The sequence below is a fragment of the Hyperolius riggenbachi genome, chromosome 3, assembly GCF_040937935.1.
Source record: "Hyperolius riggenbachi isolate aHypRig1 chromosome 3, aHypRig1.pri, whole genome shotgun sequence".
Lineage (NCBI taxonomy): Eukaryota > Metazoa > Chordata > Amphibia > Anura > Hyperoliidae > Hyperolius > Hyperolius riggenbachi.
In genome coordinates this window covers 86,376,775-86,396,834 of record NC_090648.1, presented here as the reverse complement: position 1 = coordinate 86,396,834, position 20,060 = coordinate 86,376,775, and the positions used below count along the sequence as shown (strand labels likewise).

Below are 20,060 nucleotides of genomic sequence, written 5' to 3'. Positions count from 1 at the left end.
AGGCGTTAAAACGCCTTCAAAACGCCTTGAAAACGCCTGCAGCCAAAACGCAGCGTTTTAGCCTTTCACCGCTGCCTGTAGTGTGAAAGAGCCCTCAGAGTTTATTTTCCTTCCCTCCTAACAGGATCTGTTCCTTAATGATGCATCCTGGAGTCAGGTCACGTTTATTGATTTAATAACCAGTCATGTCAGTCTGAAAAATAACTTAAAATGTTCTGTGTGACACAATCACTTCAGTTCCTATGACAAGCACATGCTCCTGGACTGATGATGGATCACTAGCTGGGCTGGCACGCAAGCAGCTCTACATATATATACAGTATATATAAATATAGAAGCCTTCAACAACCCAGAGTACAGCATAGCTGACGACTTGAGCACCATCCGGCTTTTTAGAAGATGGATCCCTCCCAAACCAAAATATACAACAAACATGGGTTTAACTCAAAAGTGTTCCTTGAAACCTATTTTTCTGAAAAGTCAACCTCGGGGTTCAGGGAAGAGTTACTGAAGTTTCCTATGGAAAAATGTCATCAAGCATGCGTCTCTGGTACGTATAATGTTTCTAGAAGTAGCTCCAACGACATGTATTGCATTTACTTACTTATTGTTTTTTAGCACGTGGAAAGATCTGAACTGTGGTTGAGTTTTAACTGTGATCTGTGTTCCTATTGGAGAGATTTTTCCTCACTTCCAGCTTGAGAGGCAAGGCCCCTGTGCAGTTCACTTTTTCTCCTTAGTTTTCTCCAAATTGATATTTCCATACCTTGTCAATTTAATGCCCCTTAAACTCCCAGCAAGCAGGGGCGTAACAATAGACCTTGCAAAGGATGCAGCCGCAGGGGGACGCAGAAGCTGCAGGTGGCCCCGTGGGGAGAGAAGTTTATTTTCCCTGTCCTGAGAGACTGACAACTAAGGACACAGAGAGAAAAAAAACTTCCTGCTCTCTGCACAATTGTTCTAATGACTGCATCTGCTCAGCCACTGATAAGGAATCATACAAAGCTTTGCAGACAAACATTTGTAGACTGTCCTTATACAGTGTTCAGTGTGCAGAAAGCATGGGGGAGGGGGCCCCATCCAAAGTTTCGCAGGGGGGGGCAGTCATTTTTAGTTACGCTCCTGCCTGCAAGCATGAAAATACACAAAATCATTTTGATAGTACTTTTTCTAATACTTCTGGTACCTTTTTAATTGTGAAATCCTGAAATGTTATTTTAAAGGACTTACGAGGCCAAAATAGGGGAAAACAGTTAATTACCTGCACAGCCTTTTACGGCACGGAGGACGCCGTCCGCGCCCTCCGTGCCGATCCGCCGGGTCCCCCCGCTCGTTAGCCCCGGGTCGGGCTCCCCTGCCTCTCCAAAAATGGCCGCTTGCTATGCCCGCGGCTGCGCAGTCCGCGTAGCAGCGAGTGCGGCTGCGCAGCTCTAGGGCCGACCTCCCCGATCCACGCTACGTAGCGTGGATCGGGGAGGTTGGCCCTAGAGCTGCGCAGCCGCGGGCATAGCAAGCGGCCATTTTGGGAGAGGCAGGGGAGCCCGACCCGGGCCGAGAGGTCGGGAGCCGGCCCGGGGGGCTAACGAGCGGGGGGACCCGGCGGATCGGCACGGAGGGCGCGGACGGCGTCCTCCGTGCCGTAAAAGGCTGTGCAGGTAATTAACTGTTTTCCCCTATTTTGGCCTCGTAAGTCCTTTAAAAAGAAGATGAAAAATTGTCACCTAGGAGACAACTTAGGAGCCCATATGCAATTAACTTTTTCACCTGGGTTATCTCCTAGGAGATAATTTTCATCTTCTCTTTAAACTAACTTTTCAGCATTATACAATTGAAAAAGTAGCCAAACATTGTTGAAAACGTACTATCAAATGTATTTTGAGTATTCTCTTGCTTGCTGTTGGCGTAAAATGTATTGTGATAATATCACCTAGGGGAAAAAGGGAATTGCATAAAATGGGCCATGTGAGAAAACAAGCTCTCCAAAGTGAGGGTGACACTCCTGACCATGGTCATTGGAATAACTGAAGACTCCATTATTCTCCCTCCTGTACAAGGGATTAAAGGAGCACTATTTTGAAAAATGTAAAAATGTAAAATGCATGTGCAGAAAATGTGTATTTGTTCCAGAGCAAAAATGCACTATACATTGTCTTTTTCCTACATTGTTGTCACTTACAGCAGGTTGTAAGAATATGACAGATCTGACAGGCTTTGGACTAGTCCATCTCCTGGGGGGACTCCAAGGGCTTTCTTTATTTTAAAAGCCCTTACTGAACGGTTGCTGGATCCAACTGCCAAAAACAGTGTGCAAACAAGTAGGAAGGCTGGTTTCTTTTGTAAAGATCCTTTCCAGTGAGTGCTTTTGTAAAGAATAAAGGAAATATTGAGAATCCTTCATGAGGAGATGGACTAGGCCAACATAGGAAAAAAGTAATTTATGGTTCATTTTACTCTGGGGGAAACACACTTCTTATAAGTATATGTGCACATGTATTTTACATTTTAAAATTATTCAAAATAGTCCTCTAAAGGTCACGGTGGTGAAAAATATTGTATTTTAAAAATCTAATCACACACATATACACAATGTACATGTTCCACTTAATGCAGATTAATGCGGATTAGCGGTGGGAGGGTGGCAGCTACAGGACCGCCTAACGCTGATTGGCGTCAGGTCCTGTAGGCTGAGATTAGTGGGGATCGCGTGCGCCGATGTGCGCGCATCCCCGCTGAGCCTGCCAGCTGCGATCGGAGTTTTTTCATTTGTACAGCACTGCGATCTAGCGCAGCGCTATACTGGGAACAGCTCTGTCACTTTGCTGTCCCCTGGAGTGGCTCACAACACAATTCCTCTCATAGGCTGATGATCCAGTTATTGGATCTTGGGGGGAGGTATAATTTAAAAAAAAAGCCATTTTTATAAGAAAAAAAAATTAATAAAATTAATTAAAAAAAAAAAAAATCACAGCAGCAACTGGATGCCACCAACAGAAAGCTCTGTTGGTGGCAAGAAAAGGAGGCAAGATTAATTTTTGTGCTAAATTGTATGGCCGTGGAGCAAACTGTTAAAGCTGCAGTATGCTGAATTGTAAAAAATGGCCTGGTCCCTAGGGGGGTGTAAGCCTGTGGTCCTCAACTGGTTAAAGTGACAATATGCATTAAAACACACATTGAAAAAAATGGACAGCATGGACCCCTCTCAAGTACAAATAATATCTTTGCTACTAATGCACACTGGCGTAACAATAGGGGATGTGACCCCTGCCATTGTGGGGGGCCCGGGGCCTCCCTAGGGCCCGCTCAGGGACTTTTGGGGGCAGTAGGGGTCGCAGCATAAGAGGAGAGTGTGGCAGATCGGTGGGGAAGGGGGAAATTTCCCCCCCCCTCCCTCACCTCGGGCTCTCCTCTCAGCGCTCCCCCTCCTGCAATCACTGGTGGCAGCGGCAGCAGCAGCGGCGGCGGCGGCAGGCTAAAGCTGAACACATTACCTCCTTCTCGCTGGAGGTCTTCCGATCTCTAAGAGCAACTTCCTGTGTAAACACCGATCTGCCACACTCTCCTCTCATGCTGCGACCCCTCCTGCCCCCTAAAAGTCCCTGAGCGGGCCCTGGGGGCTCGGATTTTTTTTTTGCAGGGGGGCCCGGGCATTTCTAGGTACGCCTCTGCCCATGCAAACTGGTGTTCTCCAGGGAATTTGGAGCAATACCAATCCACATAAGTCTAAATTCACTAAGGAAAGTTTGGTAAAACAATTTAGGTCCGTAAAATACCGCATTTGGTATTTTACACTTTTTTTCCAAATTCACCAAGATGTTGTTCAATTTGATCAATGTTACTACATGGTGAGTTACCGGCTGGTCAGAGCTGGAGATAAATACCGAACACTTTTGACCAAATGTTTTAATCTTTGTGATTTGGGCTTTCTTGACATTTCTTGAGGTAGTTACCTCACTAGTTGGTAATTTTACTTTTCAGTGCGGTGATAGATTTTGTGACATGGAATTTGGCAAGGTGATCGGTAACATCAGCTGTTCTCTGCATTACCAAATTAGATAATGCTTAGTGAATTGAGGCCAATGTCTATAATATTGGGGATAGACTGCTGAGGGGGTGGACACGGTATCCAAAGCACTTTCGTCTAAGGTTATGGGACATTCGTTATGATAGAACCAGGAAACCTCCTTTTTGATCAAGGGGACACCAGAGTTCTATCCCACCCATGGGTTAAAAATAATTAAAAAAAAAGTCGTTGATAATAAACGTTTCTGTAATTAATGACCCCAGTCCAATATCCTCAAGACCTTGAAAGAAAAGCCTCACAACCGTCCGTACATGTTACTTACTCAGTGCACTATGGTGAGACATTCCCAGACCGAGAAGTTTATAAGTTATTACATCAAGTCCTGCAGCAAAGCTATTGAAATCCCACAACAGGGAATTTATCTTCTATAGCAAGCCCTGCACTTACTATAGCCAATAATCTCCATGCTATGAGAGCTTATGAGCTTGCTGCAGAGCTTGCTAGCATAGCTGAAAAACTCTCTGGTATGGGAGTTTGTCAGAATAATGTGGTGCTGGCATGTATATGTAGAGGATACTGGTGTGGGTACAGTGGGTACAGTTATTAAAGGCAAGTATTTATTGGTAACTTAGAATTATAAAAACGTTTCTCAACAGTGTTTTTTTTTTTACTTGCAAGCCTTTGTTGGAATGGATCAAGGGTACTAAGGTACTTATATACTCATTTCACCTGTATAACAACAATAGGTAGAGTAGGGACCCTTACCATAACAGAGAAACCTCATGGCTGGTAAAAGGGTGTTGTATGCAATGCTATTGCATGCAATCCATTTTGGAAGCTAATGTCCACTTTCTTCAACCACATAATTTTGCAACCTACTGTATATACTCGAGTATAAGTCTAGAAATGTTGTCCTGATTCACTTCATGAAAGTATAGGGGTCGACTTATACATGAGTCACGGGCAACCCTGAGCACACTGAGTAATGTGTGTACTAACAGTGACATTCCTATTTGCAGCAATTTACCCAGTGCTAAGTGACACTTTCTTGATAAAGAAATGCCAAGAAAACCCAGGTCTGAAAGTCCTGGCCACAACAATTAACAAGGAAAGGGGTAAGGGGGTAATACTGCGCTGCATAAAAGGGAGTGAATAATTGCTGCACTTGGGGGTCTGGAGGAGGTTTTGGCTGCACTTGCGGGACAGGAGGGATGAATGGCTGCAATACTCTATGCAGTGCAGTCATTAACCCCTCCTAAGCCCCAAGTGCAGCCATTAACTTTGCTTGGTAGACTTATACTTGAGTCAATAAAAAATTCCAGCTTAAGAGGGTTGAATATTGGTTTTAAATTATACACGAAGTCCACTTGCATTCGTGTACGTACAGTAGTTGTTTTTAATGCTGCTTGTGTTTCAGCTTTATGTGTCATTAGTGCAGAGAGGTAATGATTGTTTGTAAGTAAACTGAAAACTCCCCCCAGCATCTGCTTTTGTATTTAAAATCATGGACCATAATCAGCTGACTGAATTTTAAAGGGCAATGATATCATTTGATCAATGAGCTACACAAGACTAGGCAAACACTTGAGACCTTATACATGAATAGCTCTGAAGTTAATGAGGGACCTGTTTTGACAGCCATTGTGAACTCTTTAGAGAGCTTTTAATCTGGTGGTACTTTCCTCACTTTTTCATTTATTTTTCTTCTGTAGGTGATATTAAAGGAGATCTCCTCATAGACATCAGTATTGGTCCGGTAGTCCACCACCTCTACCCGATGTGCGGCCTCTTCAAAGACATCCTATTGTTTCGTTTCATGGAGCGGTGCATAATTGAGCTGAGGAAATGGCGCAATGCACACGATGAAGCTTTTGATTGGACGCACATCTCACCTACAATGACAGAATTGCTGGGAGACAGGTAAATATATTTATATGAGTGAATGTTTTCCTTAGTGGATCATATACTAAGAAGGGGCTATATTCACTAATCCACATAGTCTGCGCACCAAAAATTGCTGGGTAGTGATGAGCACAAATTTCGCATAGTTGTAATTTTGCACCAAAATTTCCAACTACAATGCAATATCGTAATGGGAAATTTCGGGAACAATCATAATTATGTCATCTGTAATTGTAATCAGGAACCAGAATTTTGCATTTTCGTGTAAATTTCACACAATATTGTGACGACTTTAGTGATTAATAGCACAGCCCCAATACATGCTGTTGTCAACAAAATTGCTACATATGTTGAGGAGAATATAAAAGTCCCCAAAATGATTTCCAAAAAAACTTTTCATTTTTGAGAAAATCAATTTTAAAAATGCAAAGAAAAAATGTTTTTTTTTTTCTTTTATTAACTTTTACCCACCATTCTCCTTAAAGTCGACCTGAACTCTTGCACAGGACAGAAGAAAAACAGAGAAATGCACCCTGTATGTATTTAGAGAGTTTAGCCTGTCTAATTCCCCCTCATCTGTGTCTAATCACAAGTTGTAATTTGATCTCTCCCCTGCGTCACCTGACTGTCAAGGCAGATAAGGCATATAAGCCCAGTTTATAGTACAGGATGTTAACAATATCTCTGCTTCCATGAAAGCATGAAGTAGAAACACTGAGGGCCCGTTTCCACTATCGTGAATCTGCCTGCGTTTCCTGCATGCAGATTCGCACAACCAATACAAGTGGATGGGCCTGTTTCCACTTGTCAGTTTTCCTGAGCGTTTTTCTGTGCAGGATTTTTCTGCACGGCAGAGCCCTCAGAATTCGCCTGCGTGTGGAATGCATGCGAATCGCCGCTAATGTATTTAATAGGGAAATCGCCTGCGGCTTTGGTATGCGAATTTTCACGCGAATTCGCATGCACATTCGCATGGAAAGCAATGGAAATGCACACCGGCACTGCCATGGTTAAATTCGCATACAGCGTCATTCATGCGAATTTTCATGCGAATTTTTACCGCACCGCACAAGTGGAAACGGGCCCTGAATATTTATTTTTTTAAGATTAGTAACAGCTGTAACAAATAAATGTTTTTTTTAAAGGTTATTATGCTGTTGAGTATCTTTTAGAGCAGGGAGGACGTTCCTAGTTCAGGTCCGCTTTAACATATGTAGCAATTTTGGTGACAACAGCATGTATGGGGGCTGTGCTGTTAAGCGTTAAAATCAGCATGTAATTAACGCAAAAATTACACAAAATAATGAATGAATTACACAAAATCAATTAAATTTATAAATCTACGTATGGGTGTAATAGTGAAAATGTACGCAGAATTTTGCATAATCGCAATTAGCGGATTGCAGTCCTCACTATTGATGGGTTTGTCTCTTTTAAAGGAGAACTGTAACCTCCTGAAAAAAAAAACTCAGAGGAAGGAAAGTTTTCAATCCTTTAAAGCGGATCTGAGATGAAAAACTAACTATAACAAGTAACTTGTCTATATATCTTATCTAAAATTTAGATAGTTTACACAGCAAATATAGCTGCAAACAGCTTTAATATAAAATGATTATTCCTTCCTGCAGGGACGGATCTAGACCAAGTTGCGCCTGGGGCAAGGTCAGGTTTTGGCGCCTAAAGGTCAGGTTTTGGCGCCTAAACTGCCATTCCCCATTCAGTTTTGGCGCCTAAAGGTCAGGTTTTGGCACCTAAACTGCCATTCCCCATCCAGTTTTGGCGCCTAATGGTTAGGTTTTTGTGCCTAAAGATCAGGTTTTGGCGCCTAAACTGCCATTCCCCATCCAAATGTTGCTGCCTTTTTAAGAATTCAACAAACTGTGCCTGGGGCAAGAGGCCCGTCTGCCCCCCCCCCCCCCCCCCCCCTAGATCCGTCACTGCCTTCCTGTGCTACAATGACAGCAGCTATGTTGTTTGTAAACATTAAACAGAGGTAGGCTTATCTGTATCTTGATCACTAAGCCTGTGAAAAAAACCTAATCCCCCTCTTCCCTCCTCCCCTCTGCCTCTGAAATCAATGGCTAGTAACACCTCCTCCTCCTCCTGCCCAGACTGAGCTCCCACGAGCCCTTGCTACTGTCAAGGCTCTCTGAAAACCTGTAGGCGTGGTTTTTTTAGTTTATAGGGAATTAAGAGTATTAAAACAAAAACAAAAAAGTATTTGGCATGAGGAATGCCCTATAAACAATAGGAAAGGAACACAATTATGCAATGAGTAAAAGTTCACCTCGGATCCACTTTAATGTCTTCCCGTTCCTCTCTGCGTCACCTCATTCCAGTGTTGGGACGAGTAATAGACTTGCAACACCCCAGCCTATACTGAACTCATCCCCAACTCTTCTCGCTCCTCATGATATAATGAATTGGTTGTGTAGAACAGATAATTAATAGAACATTAGAAGCAAAGAAAATTGTGTCATATTTTTATGTTCAGGTGTATAGCTTTTTTTATAACATTGCATCATTCTCTAATAATTGCAGTTTCCACAATACACTCAGCATTTTAATTGATTCCACAGAGCAGGCTAGCGACCCTCTGAACTTTCCTCGGCATAAAAATCATAAACAAAGAAGAACATTGAGAGACGGTTGAGATAAGTGCTTCAAAAGACAGTGCTGTCCATGACTTTATAAAGTCGCAGAGCTCAAAGAAGCTCTTTTGCATAGATAACAACTGAAGTTTCGTAACTCTTACTGTACAGGAAGCAATATAAGACTCATATCTGTGGTAATAATGTTTTATTTCTTAGCTGTACTATACATACAAATCATTATATCATACGTTTATTTTCACTTCAGATCCCTTTAAAGAAGAACTATGGAGAAAAAATTGTAAAATACATACATCGAAATATGCCTTTCTCCCGGAGTAAAGTGCAGTATAAATTACTTTTTTTCCTATGTCACTGTCACTAGAGAAATTCTCACAGATCTGTCAGATTTTAGACTAGACAAAAAGTAAATTATAGTGCATTTTACTCTGAGGGTAGTGTACATTTTATATGTACGTATTTTACATTTTACAGGTTTGTTTGCGATAGTGGTCTTTTAACCACTTGCCGACCAGGGGAATTTTCACTGATCGGTGCTGCGTGGGCTCTACAGCCCGCAGCACCGATCAGCAGTGCAGCAGGGCGATCAGACTACCCCCCTTTTTTCCCCACTAGGGGGATGTCCTGCTGGGGGGGTCTGATCGCCGCCGGCCATTAGTGGGTAGCGGGGGGGGCTCCTCAAAGCCCCCCTCCGCAGCGTTTTGTGCGCTCCCTCCCTCCCCTTACCTCCCTCTCCCTTGCTGGGCTGCGCAGGACGGATAACCGTCCTGCGCATTGTGGGATAGGCTTCAGCCTATCATATGGCGGCGATCCCCGGCCAATCAGAGGCCGGAGATCGCCGATCTGACTTACGGCGCTGCTGCGCAGCAGCGCCGTATGATGTAAACAGCGGGGATTTCTTCCCCGCCTGTTTACATTTTGCCGGCGAGCCGCTATCGGCGGCTCTCCGGCTGTTCACGGAGACACCCTCCGTGAACTGACATGGAAAGGCCGCTCGATCGAGCGGCCGTTTCCATGGTAACCCGCAGACGACCAGTTTACGCCAATCGGCGTTAGCTGGTCGTCAAGAGGTTAAACAGAGAATTCCAATCAAATGTTTAACACTAACTGACAAAAGTCTCTTCTTTCTGCATTGTATAGCCTCTCTAGTCTCCAGATACCATCCCAATTGCAACCTTTGCTTTACACGCAACCTTCCTCTTTCCTCCCCTCAAATCACCACCTCCTTCTTTGTGCATAAATAATTTCTCACAAGCCTCTCCCCTCCTCTGGAATTCCCTTTCATAACACATCTGTCACTCTCCACACAAGACTAATTCACAGGCGTCATTTGCTTTGCAGACTAATTCTGAATGTCAACTCAATGCTCATACAGTTCTCTGGGGCTGTTCACAGTACTAAGATTTTAATTGATGTTGTTATTCTCGGTGGTGTAATAATAGGGGATGCAGAGGTTGCGACCGCGCCGGGCCCTTGGTGCAGAGGGGCCCACTAGGCAGTATTAGCTCTTTATCGGTCCTGTGCGGGTAATGATCACTTCTATAGATTTTTTTTATTGTAGTTATCATTAACAAGCTGTTCCCCATACCCTCCTTGCAACGCTTAGGGCTCTTTCACACTAGAGGCTGCGGTAGAAAAGGCTGAAAGTCAGCCTTTTGCTTAACGCCAATACATAGCGTTTTCAAAGCGTTTTCAAAGCGTTTTGAAAGAGTTTTACAGCTCATATGAAAACGTCCTTTTTTTTTCTTCTATAAAAATAAGTGAACAAGTCAGCTGTAAAACGCTTTGAAAAGGCTTTGAAAACGCTGAAGTTGGCGTTTTCCATTGACTATCATTGAAACGTCAACAGACAGCTTCGGCTGTAAACAGCCCTGAAAAAGCTCCTGGGAGCGTTGAAACGCAACGCTCCAAAACGCCGAGTTAGATGTGAAAGGTAAAATGAAAGTCTATGGACTTTCTTTTACCTAGCAAAACGCCAACTTCGGCCGTGGCGTTAAAACGCCGAAAAATCCCTCTGGTGTGAAAGGGCCCTTACTGTGGATCTCCTTGGCAGGTTTTGGTACAACGTATCAATTGTTATATATGGAGTGCTGGGGGGTGGTGAATGTAAAACTTGCACTGAGGCATATAGCTTCTTATCTACGCCACAGATTATTCCAGTGATGGCGAACCTTTTAGAGGCTGAGTGCCCAAACTGCGACCCAAAATCGACTTTTATATCACTGAGTGCCAATGGGGGTGGGGGTGGGGGGGTGGGGTAGGGGGTTGCGGGGCGCCAAAAATGGGCGTGGTCATGACATTGTATGGGCGGAGCTAATGTAATGATGCAACAGCGAGGCATAAGAAAGCAGTGTTTCCGCCATGATGTGGTGAAACAAGGATTCGCATCATGGGTGTGCAAAAACTGTGTGATGCTATTTATTAGTATACCCGCCGTAACCCCAAAGCAGCAAATATAGCCAACTATGACCAATAAATAATAAATGCAGCAACAGTTACCCCAGACACCAGAAAATAAACACAATGTGGGCAGCATTTCACCAGAAAATAACGCAATGTGGGCAACATGTCAACAGTGGGCGTGGCCTACTCGCTAGACACGAGGATCTCCTTAGCGTCCATACGGGGGGATGCTTGCCTCACAGTAAGCAGCAGAGTTCGAAAATGCAACCCGTTACAGGTACCTGTATACTGCGGGACGCCGCGGTGTGGACCAAGATGCCCAGCTCTTCAAGCAAGAAGGAGGTAACACCTTGTCACTGAGTTTGGGAACCTGAACTGAGTAAAATTATTTAAAATAAACACATGATGTAGCTGCAAATGAATATTCCATACTTACCTTGCCATCAGTTCCTCTCTAGAGGCTCACCATTTTCTTCTTACGGTGATCCCTTCCAGTTCTGACAAGATTTTGTCAAAACTGAAATATACCGTACTAGTTGCTGTCAGTTATATATCAGCTGCTGTCAGTTACAACTGAATGTGCAAGGTAATGTCCATGTTTACCTATGGCTCAGATGGGTGATATTACAGTTTAATAGTGTGCTGACCTAGAAGCTGTTATGGGGTAATGGCCATTTTCAAAATTGAGGATAGAGAATTCCATCGATCACAGTGGACAAACAGGACGCAGGAGAGGAGAAAAAAAATAGATGAGCAGACTACATGGGAGGTAAGTATGCCCGTGTATGGTTATTTTGACCTTTTATTTTCAATTCAGGTTCTCTTTAAAGTAAATCTGAAGGCAATTTAAAAAAAAAAGATACCTAAGGAGAGGGAAGGCTCTGGTCCTAATGAGCCTTCCCGTTCCTCTCACAGTCCATGCGTTTCAGCCCAAGTTCAAATCCCCCACTGCTAAGGCTTCGGAAGTCTTTGGGAGCCCGAGTGCTCCATACTGCGCATGCACGAGCATGAGAGACAGCGTGCTCGCACATGCGCAGTACAGGATGGCCCGTCTTTGGGAGCACTCAGGCTCCCGAAGACTTTCGAAGCCTCAGCAGCATCAGAGAGCAGCTTCCGACCGGGTGGTCAAAAGACTGCTAATTGGAGGAGCCAGCGCAGGAACGACGGGACCAGGAGAGGAACGAGGAGGCTCTATAGAACCCAGAGCCTTCCCCCTCTTTAGGTGAGTATCTGTTTTTATTATTTTTATGGCTCCAGACAACCAAAGCATTTCTCTGTGACATCTATTCCTTTTGGAAACCATATACTGTACATTAAGAATTGACTCCAATCACCCAATCATTCACATCATTGAGTTTTGTATTTATCTATTTACCTATCCCAACCCTTTTAGGAGATATTGCCAGATGCCCATTTGAGATTGGTATTTGGATCTGCGTGCATATTGTACAATTAAGTTGCATATATAATTGAATTTAATTAAAAAGTAGCAGGAAAAGAGGGCACCGTCTGAGGGTGGGTTTTAGGAGCTTGCAACGTTATAGTTTTTGTCATATTATTTCGCTTGTATGTACAGATTTTACGTTATCAAAAATATTCTCATTTCAATGTGTAAAAGAGTGTTTCTGCAGAGGGAGTGGTTAGGGTTAGGCAACACCAGGGGGAGTGGTTCGGGTTAGGCACCAACCGGGCGGCAGTTAGTTTTAGGCAACTCCGGAGGTGTTGGTTAAGATTAGGCACCACCAGGGGGGTGGTTAAGGTTAGGAAAGACCGGGGGAGGGGGGTTAGGGTTAGGCACTATCGGGGGGGGGGGGTGGTTAGGGTTAAGCACAACCGGGGAGGGGTGGTTAGGGTTAGGTGCTGTCACGGAACAACCGTGAGAAACGCAGGTGAATCTGGAGAATTCACAGTCGATTTCCTGATCGCTCCCTGTCGGATCTGTGCAGTCGTGCAATCGATCAGAAAACGACTTCTTTGTGTTTTTAAAACCAGAGATCTGTTCCCCTGTGAGCAAAGCATTCCCCTCCCCCCTCAGGAATGCCTCCCCCCTCAGGAATGTCACACTGGCCACATTCCCTGCAGGGACCAGCTCATTCCCCCTACAGCCAGATGTCTCCATGAAAAGGGCTAGGAAGCTGGCTCCCCAGGGGGGCCCTGAGGAAGCCAGACTCTCCAACACCGACCAGGGCAGACCTGAAGGCATGTGATGTATGGTTTCTTGTCGATTATATGGCGACTGTACATCGCACAGCTATAAAATTCATATAGTCTTATTCGGTAAAATCTGGCCATCGTGCTGATATGGAATTCATTGCGATAGCCCATCCAGTTATTGAGGTATGACCCTTCTCAAGAACTGGGTCCGCTGCACTAGCCATGTCTGATGTCATGTTAATCTGTATTTTCCGACAAGTATGAATCTGTTAGCCACCTAAATATGACTTGTATCGTTTGTAAGTTACGGCATTTTATAAGTTTAAACCTAAAATCTCTCAGAGGGAATGAACCGTCATTGGTGGGTAATTCAGAGGGGGCCGGCATTGCCACACCCCCAAACCAGCTTCATCAAAAGTATCTGCGAGGGGCTCTTCCCTCAGTCCTCCAAATTCCATCAATTTTTATTTGTAGATCTAGGCTCAGCCAGTTAGTGAGTTCCTCTGTCTCAGGAAACAGAGGTGGTGGCAGTTATACCCTGAAATAGTGTGTAAAGTTAAAATTACCGTACCTCACCGGCTCCCTTCTGGTCGGGCTGCTGCCCAAATTTCCGTCGGTTTCTGCGCAAAGATCACGCCGGTTTCTGCGCAAAGATCACGCCCACAGCTTGCATGGTCTGTGTGCTGAAACCGATTGGAAGGCAATTTGCGGTCTGACCACTAGGGCTCCTGTGACAGTGTTTGGCAGTGGTTGGGATCTGTGTTGTGCTGAAAGTATCTAAGATAGCGCTAGCGCTATCAAGAAACAAACTAATTCGTTGGTGTAGCTGAATGCAATATATTTTTTAATATATAGAGAGAGACTGTGTAGCCAGTACCCCTCCCCAAAAGTTTTATTTTATTTGGCATGGAAATGTCCGGGAACTACCAGAACATGGGCCTAGCAGACCTGAAACATCTTTGCGAAGAGAGGGGCATTGTCATCCTCCGCAAGAAAAAACAGGACCTGATAGCAGACTTGTCCAGATGGGATACCCAGCAACCGCGGGAGTCGGGAGTGTCCACTGAAGTGGATACCAGCCCATCTGACTCACTTCGAGGGCAACCAGAGACTGAAGAACCTGAGCATACAGAGGTTGAGCAACCTGCGGGCAATGCGGCAACAGTTACACAGGAGACTGTCAGTGTGGTCCCCAATCTCAGAGCTTCTGAAAGTACTCGCCCGGAACCGGCCAGTACTGAACTGTCCGCTAATGTAGCAGGCATTACGAAAGCTGATGGACACAGACCTGGAAAAGTACATGCAGTACATGGCGGAGCAAAAGCGAGAGGAGGGCCAGGCTGCAGAAGCACGTGAGGCGCGCCAATCTGCAGAGGCGCGAGAGGAACGGGAGCTGCGAGCGGCTGCTACAGAACGGGAGCTCCAACGACAGCATGAGCTAAACATGGTAAAAGTTCACCAGGCCAGTCGGAGTTCTCCACCCAGCCTCCCTGCTGAAGGAGCTGCATCACCCGTAAGTGCAAAATTTAAATTTGCTAATATTGAAAAAGACAGTGACATTGACTTGTTTTTGCGGTCTTTTGAAAAAGCATGCCGTCAGTATCGTCTGTCCCAAGACCAGTGGGCCAGACATCTGCCACCTCTGCTGCGTTACAAAGCGCTTGATGCTTTTGCAGAGTTACCTGCGGAAAAAGATAATGATTATGCTGCTATAAAAGACGCTATCTTTACCAAATACCAGCTGACGCCAGAAGCCTATCGCAAAAAGTTCAGGTCCTGGCAGAAAAAGTCTTCTGATTCGTACTAAGATGTGGTCAGCAGCTTGCTCACCACAATCCGCCAGTGGACTCTAGGCCTCACCAAAGGGTCTTATGGTGTCCTGGAGGACTTGATAGTCCTAGAACAATTTCTGAACATTTGCCCTGCTGAATCTGATGCACGACAGTTTGTGCTGGAGCGCAGGCCTGCGTCAGCAACTGTCGCTGCAGACCTTGCTGAAACTTTTGCAACTACCCGGGTGCCTGACACACGCAGAATTGCACCATCCAGCTGGAGAGGAGGTCAGCCCAATACTCTGACAGACCCTCCTGCCCCTGTGAGCCGTCAGCCATAGAGGGCCCCCAGCGCAGCTGCTGCGCCCAGGCCTGCAGTGCCTGAGGGAGTCATCTGTCACTACTGCCGCCAGCCCGGACACATGAAATTCGACTGTCCAGAGCAGAGACAGACACCTGCAGCACCTGTATCACCTGTACCTCACCCACAGCAGAGGCAACCCGCCAGCGAACCACCGCCTGGATCACCAGATTTTGTTCTGTTTGCCCGCAGAAATGAAATCCGCGACCGAACCGACCAGCAGCAGCCTGTTAGAGTGAATGACAAGGTCGTCACTGGATTTCGAGACACCGGAGCTGACATCACGTTAGTTCACTCACACCTTGTGCCAGAGGAGAGCATCAGCTCCAGCCGATCCCTTGCCCTTACTGGAGTAGAGGGCACCCTTTTACACATAGCCCAGGCGAGAGTGAAGATCGACTGGGGGGTGGGGGTCCAAGAAAGGGTTGTTGGGGTGGTGAAGGATCTCCCAGTCCCTGTGTTGCTGGGGACTGATTTGGGCAAGCTTGTGTCCTACTACGAACCTGCCACGACCGCCTTGTCGCTCACGGAAGGAGACGGACTCTCCACCCACCACCAGGTACTTTATACACTTGGGGGAGCACCAGGGGGAGGTGGGTTGAATGTGCCCAGTTAAAGGGTACCAGGTTCAATAGTGCCTGCTTCAAAGGCACCTGAGTTTGATGCACGAACTGTCTGTCGTGATGATGTAACTGTACCTGAGTTTAATGTACAACCTGTCTGTAAGGAAAATATGTCTATACCTGTCAATGTCATTAATGCATGTGTCAATGTTGTGAAGAATGTTGATTATTGTAATGACAATGACGTGCCTGTACCAGCAGTCACCCAGGGTGCTGCCAGAAATGTGGGCTCAGCACTGAACTCGTTCAGTACCGACCCCAGCGAAGAGACCTTTCAGCTGCTGACTTCATGTGTCATGGGCCAGCTGGTTGAAAGTGACAGTGCTGTACTCACAAAAGCACTACAAAGTGACCCAAGTCTGGAGGCACTCAGGCAGCAAGCCTCTGAGTCCCTCGCAGACGGGGCCGCTTTCAAGGTGTACTGGGTGAGTCTGTACAGCACCCTACAGGGAAACCGCAGGCGAATACCAAATGGCTTGTGGTCCCGAGTGCGTTCAGGGGACATGTGCTGAAATCCGCACATGCTAATCCTCTGACAGGGCACTCAGGTGTCCGCAAGACACTTGCCTGTATTCGGAAACAGTTTTATTGGCCCAGGATGAACAGGGATGTAGCAAACTACTGCAAAGCATGTGCCGTCTGTCAGGAGCTGGGGAGGTCCAGGGATTCCCGCGGGGTTCCCTTAGGTCCACAGCCACTTAGCAGGGAAACCCTGCGTGGGCTGGCTGTCAACCTACCCAACTCACTGCTCAGCAGTCCTGGTAGGCGCCACGTCCGAACGCAGTGGCGCAAACGCCCTGTCCAGAACGGTCCAGGTTGGGTCAAACCTGAGGGGAGCGGACAGCGACCTGTCCATGGGGAACCGAGCTGCAGGCTCCAATGGGTTTTCCCGCCGTGCCGGCAGCTTGAGACCCGTCAGCCAGGTTAGCCAATACCGGAACGCTGGTGGGCTGTCCCGGTGTCAGGGGGACCTAGACCCAACCGCGCCAATGGCTGCTATGGTGGATGTCTTGATGACAACCCCCTACACAGCATCAGGAAGGGGAGGTGTCATGGAACAGCCGTGAGAAACGCAGGTGAATCTGGAGAATTCACAGTCGATTTCCTGATCGCTCCCTGTCGGATCTGTTCAGTTGTGCAAGCGATCAGAAAACGACTTCTTTGTGTTTTTAAAACCAGAGATCTGTTCCCCTGTGAGCAAAGCATTCCCCTCCCCCCTCAGGAATGCCTCCCCCTCAGGAATGTCACACTGGCCACATTCCCTGCAGGGACCAGCTCATTCCCCCTACAGCTAGATGTCTCTATGAAAAAGGCTAGGAAGCTGGCTCCCCAGGGGGGCCCTGAGGAAGCCAGACTCTCCGGCACCGACCAGGGCAGACCTGAAGGCATGTGATGTATGGTTTCTTGTCAATTATATGGCGACTGTACATCGCACAGCTATAAAATTCATATAGTCTTATTCGGTAAAATCTGGCCATCGTGCTTATATGAAATTCATTGCGATAGCCCATCCGGTTATTGAGGTATGACCCTTCTCAAGAACTGGGTCCGCTGCACTAGCCATGTCTGATGTCATGTTAATCTGTATTTTCCGACAAGTATGAATCTGTTATCCACCTAAATATGACTTGTATCATTTGTAAGTTACGGCATTTTATAAGTTTAAACCTAAAATCTCTCAGAGGGAATGAACCGTCATTGGTGGGTAATTCAGAGGGGGCCGGCATTGCCACACCCCCAAACCAGCTTCATCAAAAGTATCTGCGAGGGGCTCTTCCCTCAGTCCTCCAAATTCCATCTGTATGAGAACGGTCTGCTGCCAGCCAGAGGACACATGGTTGGCGGCCATCTTGCTGAACTTTGAATTTTGCTCTGAAACCAAGAACTTTGCGGAACTTGAAACCAAGGACTTGATGATTTTCCCACAAAAGGACATTTTCCATGAAACTAAGTATTTTTTCTCCCTTTCTTTTATTTTTTATACTGCGCTAATAATGTTTCAATAATTGTTAATTTTAATGATTGTCTGTATATATTAATTATTTATATTGCCCGTGAATAAAGACTTTGTCAAAGTCATTCACTGTTCCGCTACCCTGCTATTCAGCCGCACAAACTGAACCCTGACTTCTGAAGAGACGCTACTATTGTATTGTTTCTAGCTGGACAGAATAGAGTGTGTTTAACCATTTTTATTTGTAGATCTAGGCTCAGCCAGTTAGTGAGTTCCTCTGTCTCAGGAAACAGAGGTGGTGGCCGTTATACCCTGAAATAGTGTGTAAAGTTGTAATTACTGTACCTCACAGGCTCCCTTCTGGTCGGGCTGCTGCCCAAATTTCCGTCGGTTTCTGCGCAAAGATCACGCCCACAGCTTGCATGGTCTGTGTGCTGAAACCGATTGGAAGGCAATTTGCGGTCTGACCACTAGGGCTCCTGTGATGGTGCCACCAGGGCAGTGGTAGTTTTAGGCACCACCAGGGGAGGGTTCTGTGTGAGAGTAGGGTTTGGTTAAGCTGTATTGTTGAATTATGATTTTTAACGTTAATATATCCTTTCGTTATTATTTCCCGTCTGTTTTTACAACAGTATTTATCGCTAACCAAGTTTGACAACGATGTTTATCGTTATCAGATTTCGTTATCCAGCGGCGCCATTTCATTATCCAGCCAGGCCCTTTTTTCATGCCGCCCTTTTTTCATGCATGCAATTAAAAGTCTGTTGAATTAGAAGTCTCTAGATAAATCTCATTTAATGTACTATTGAATATATAGTATATACTGTTTATATGCACTTTTTCACATACAGTATGCCAGCATATTGTGGAGTTTATTGACCCTTTTTACTTTTAATATTTATTATTGCATTAAAAAAAAAATAATTAATTAAAACTCAACTTGATTATGCTAAACATTTTAAAACAATTGAAACTGTTCTATTTATGCAACATTTTCCTCATTTTCAGCAAACAGTGGGAGTTGAAAGATGCCCTTCTGAAGTCAAAGATCAAGCAAGTTGTGAAATGTCACACTGAGAAGGAAAATCTCACGGACCCCCTGCAGCTTCCACAAGCCGACTGCATGACCACTGCTTGGATCCTGGACACCATCAGCACAGATAAAGACACCTACATGAGCAACCTGAGGAAGATTGTGAAGTTTGTGAAACCCGGAGGACACCTGCTGCTAGTTGGGGCTTTAGAGGGGACATATTATATGGTGGGGAATCAGCGGATGCATCTGTTTAAGTACAATGAGAATTTTGTGAAAAATGCCCTTGCTAAGGAGGGATTCACTGTCACCCAGTGTGAAGTGCTCCCAAGCAAAGTAGGGACGGATCTAACTGATTATAAGGGAAAAGTGTTTGTTGCCGCACGCAAAGATAAGTAGCTTACATCAGTTAGCAAAGACACGCCTCCACAGGTCTTGGTGTTACTCCGACCCCAAACTCCTCCCATCTGCTCACCATAAGTGGTCTCAGCTATTGTTAGATCAGGTGTAGATAATTTAATATTACCAATATTTTCGTATTGACTTACCCAGTCCTCTATTTTAACACTACCCCCTCCTAATGCCTAACAGTAACCCCCCTCTTAATGCCTAACCCTAACCTCCCCTCCTAATGCCTAACACTAACCCCCTTCCTAATGCCTAACACTAACCTTCCCTCCTAATGCCTAAAACTAACCGCTCTCCCAATGCCTAACACTAGCCTCCCCTCTTAATGCCTCACACTAACCTTCCCTCCTAATTCCTAAAACTAACCCCCCTCCTAATGCCTAACACTAACCCTCCCTCTAAATGCCTAACACTAACGCTCCTTCTAATACCTAACACTAACCCTCCCTCCTAATGCCTAATAACAACCTCTCCCCCCTAATGCCTAAAAACTAACCTCCCCTCTTAATGCGTAACACTAACCCCCCTCCTTATGCCTGACACTAACCTCCCCACTTAATGCCTAACACTAACCCCTTTCTAATGCCTAACACTAAACCCCCTCTTAATGCATAACACTAATCCTCCCTCCTAATGCCTAACACTAACCCCTCTCCTAATGCCTAACACTAACCCTCCTCAAATGCCTTACACCAACCTAATCCCAACACATTGCATTACATTAGCAAGAGCTTTTAGGACTCTTTCTGACTTAGACGTTGCGTTGCAGGGGACGTTAAGGTTGCATAACGTCCCCTAACGCAACACTTGCTGGTGG

At 45.6% G+C, this 20,060-nt stretch overlaps 1 protein-coding gene across 1 annotated transcript; it reads left to right on the top strand.

Annotated features, from left to right (window-relative positions):
* The first annotated feature begins 250 nt into the window (after positions 1-250).
* LOC137562793 (indolethylamine N-methyltransferase-like) lies at positions 251-19,798 on the top strand. The gene is made up of 3 exons (XM_068274488.1): positions 251-550; positions 5,734-5,941; positions 18,811-19,798. Exons 1-3 carry the CDS (start codon positions 400-402, stop codon positions 19,232-19,234), a joined length of 783 nt encoding a protein of 260 aa, XP_068130589.1. The 5' UTR covers positions 251-399; the 3' UTR covers positions 19,235-19,798.
* Positions 19,799-20,060: the final 262 nt, after the last annotated feature.

What these genes read in the sequence shown, in the direction of transcription:
- LOC137562793 (XM_068274488.1), top strand. Translation starts at nt 400, where the DNA reads ATGGATCCCTCCCAAACCAAAATATACAACAAACATGGGTTTAACTCA. An exon ending in TCATCAAGCATGCGTCTCTG is followed by an intron (nt 551 to 5,733) that starts GTACGTATAATG and finishes TTTCTTCTGTAG; the next exon opens with GTGATATTAAAGGAGATCTC. An exon ending in ACAGAATTGCTGGGAGACAG is followed by an intron (nt 5,942 to 18,810) that starts GTAAATATATTT and finishes CCTCATTTTCAG; the next exon opens with CAAACAGTGGGAGTTGAAAG.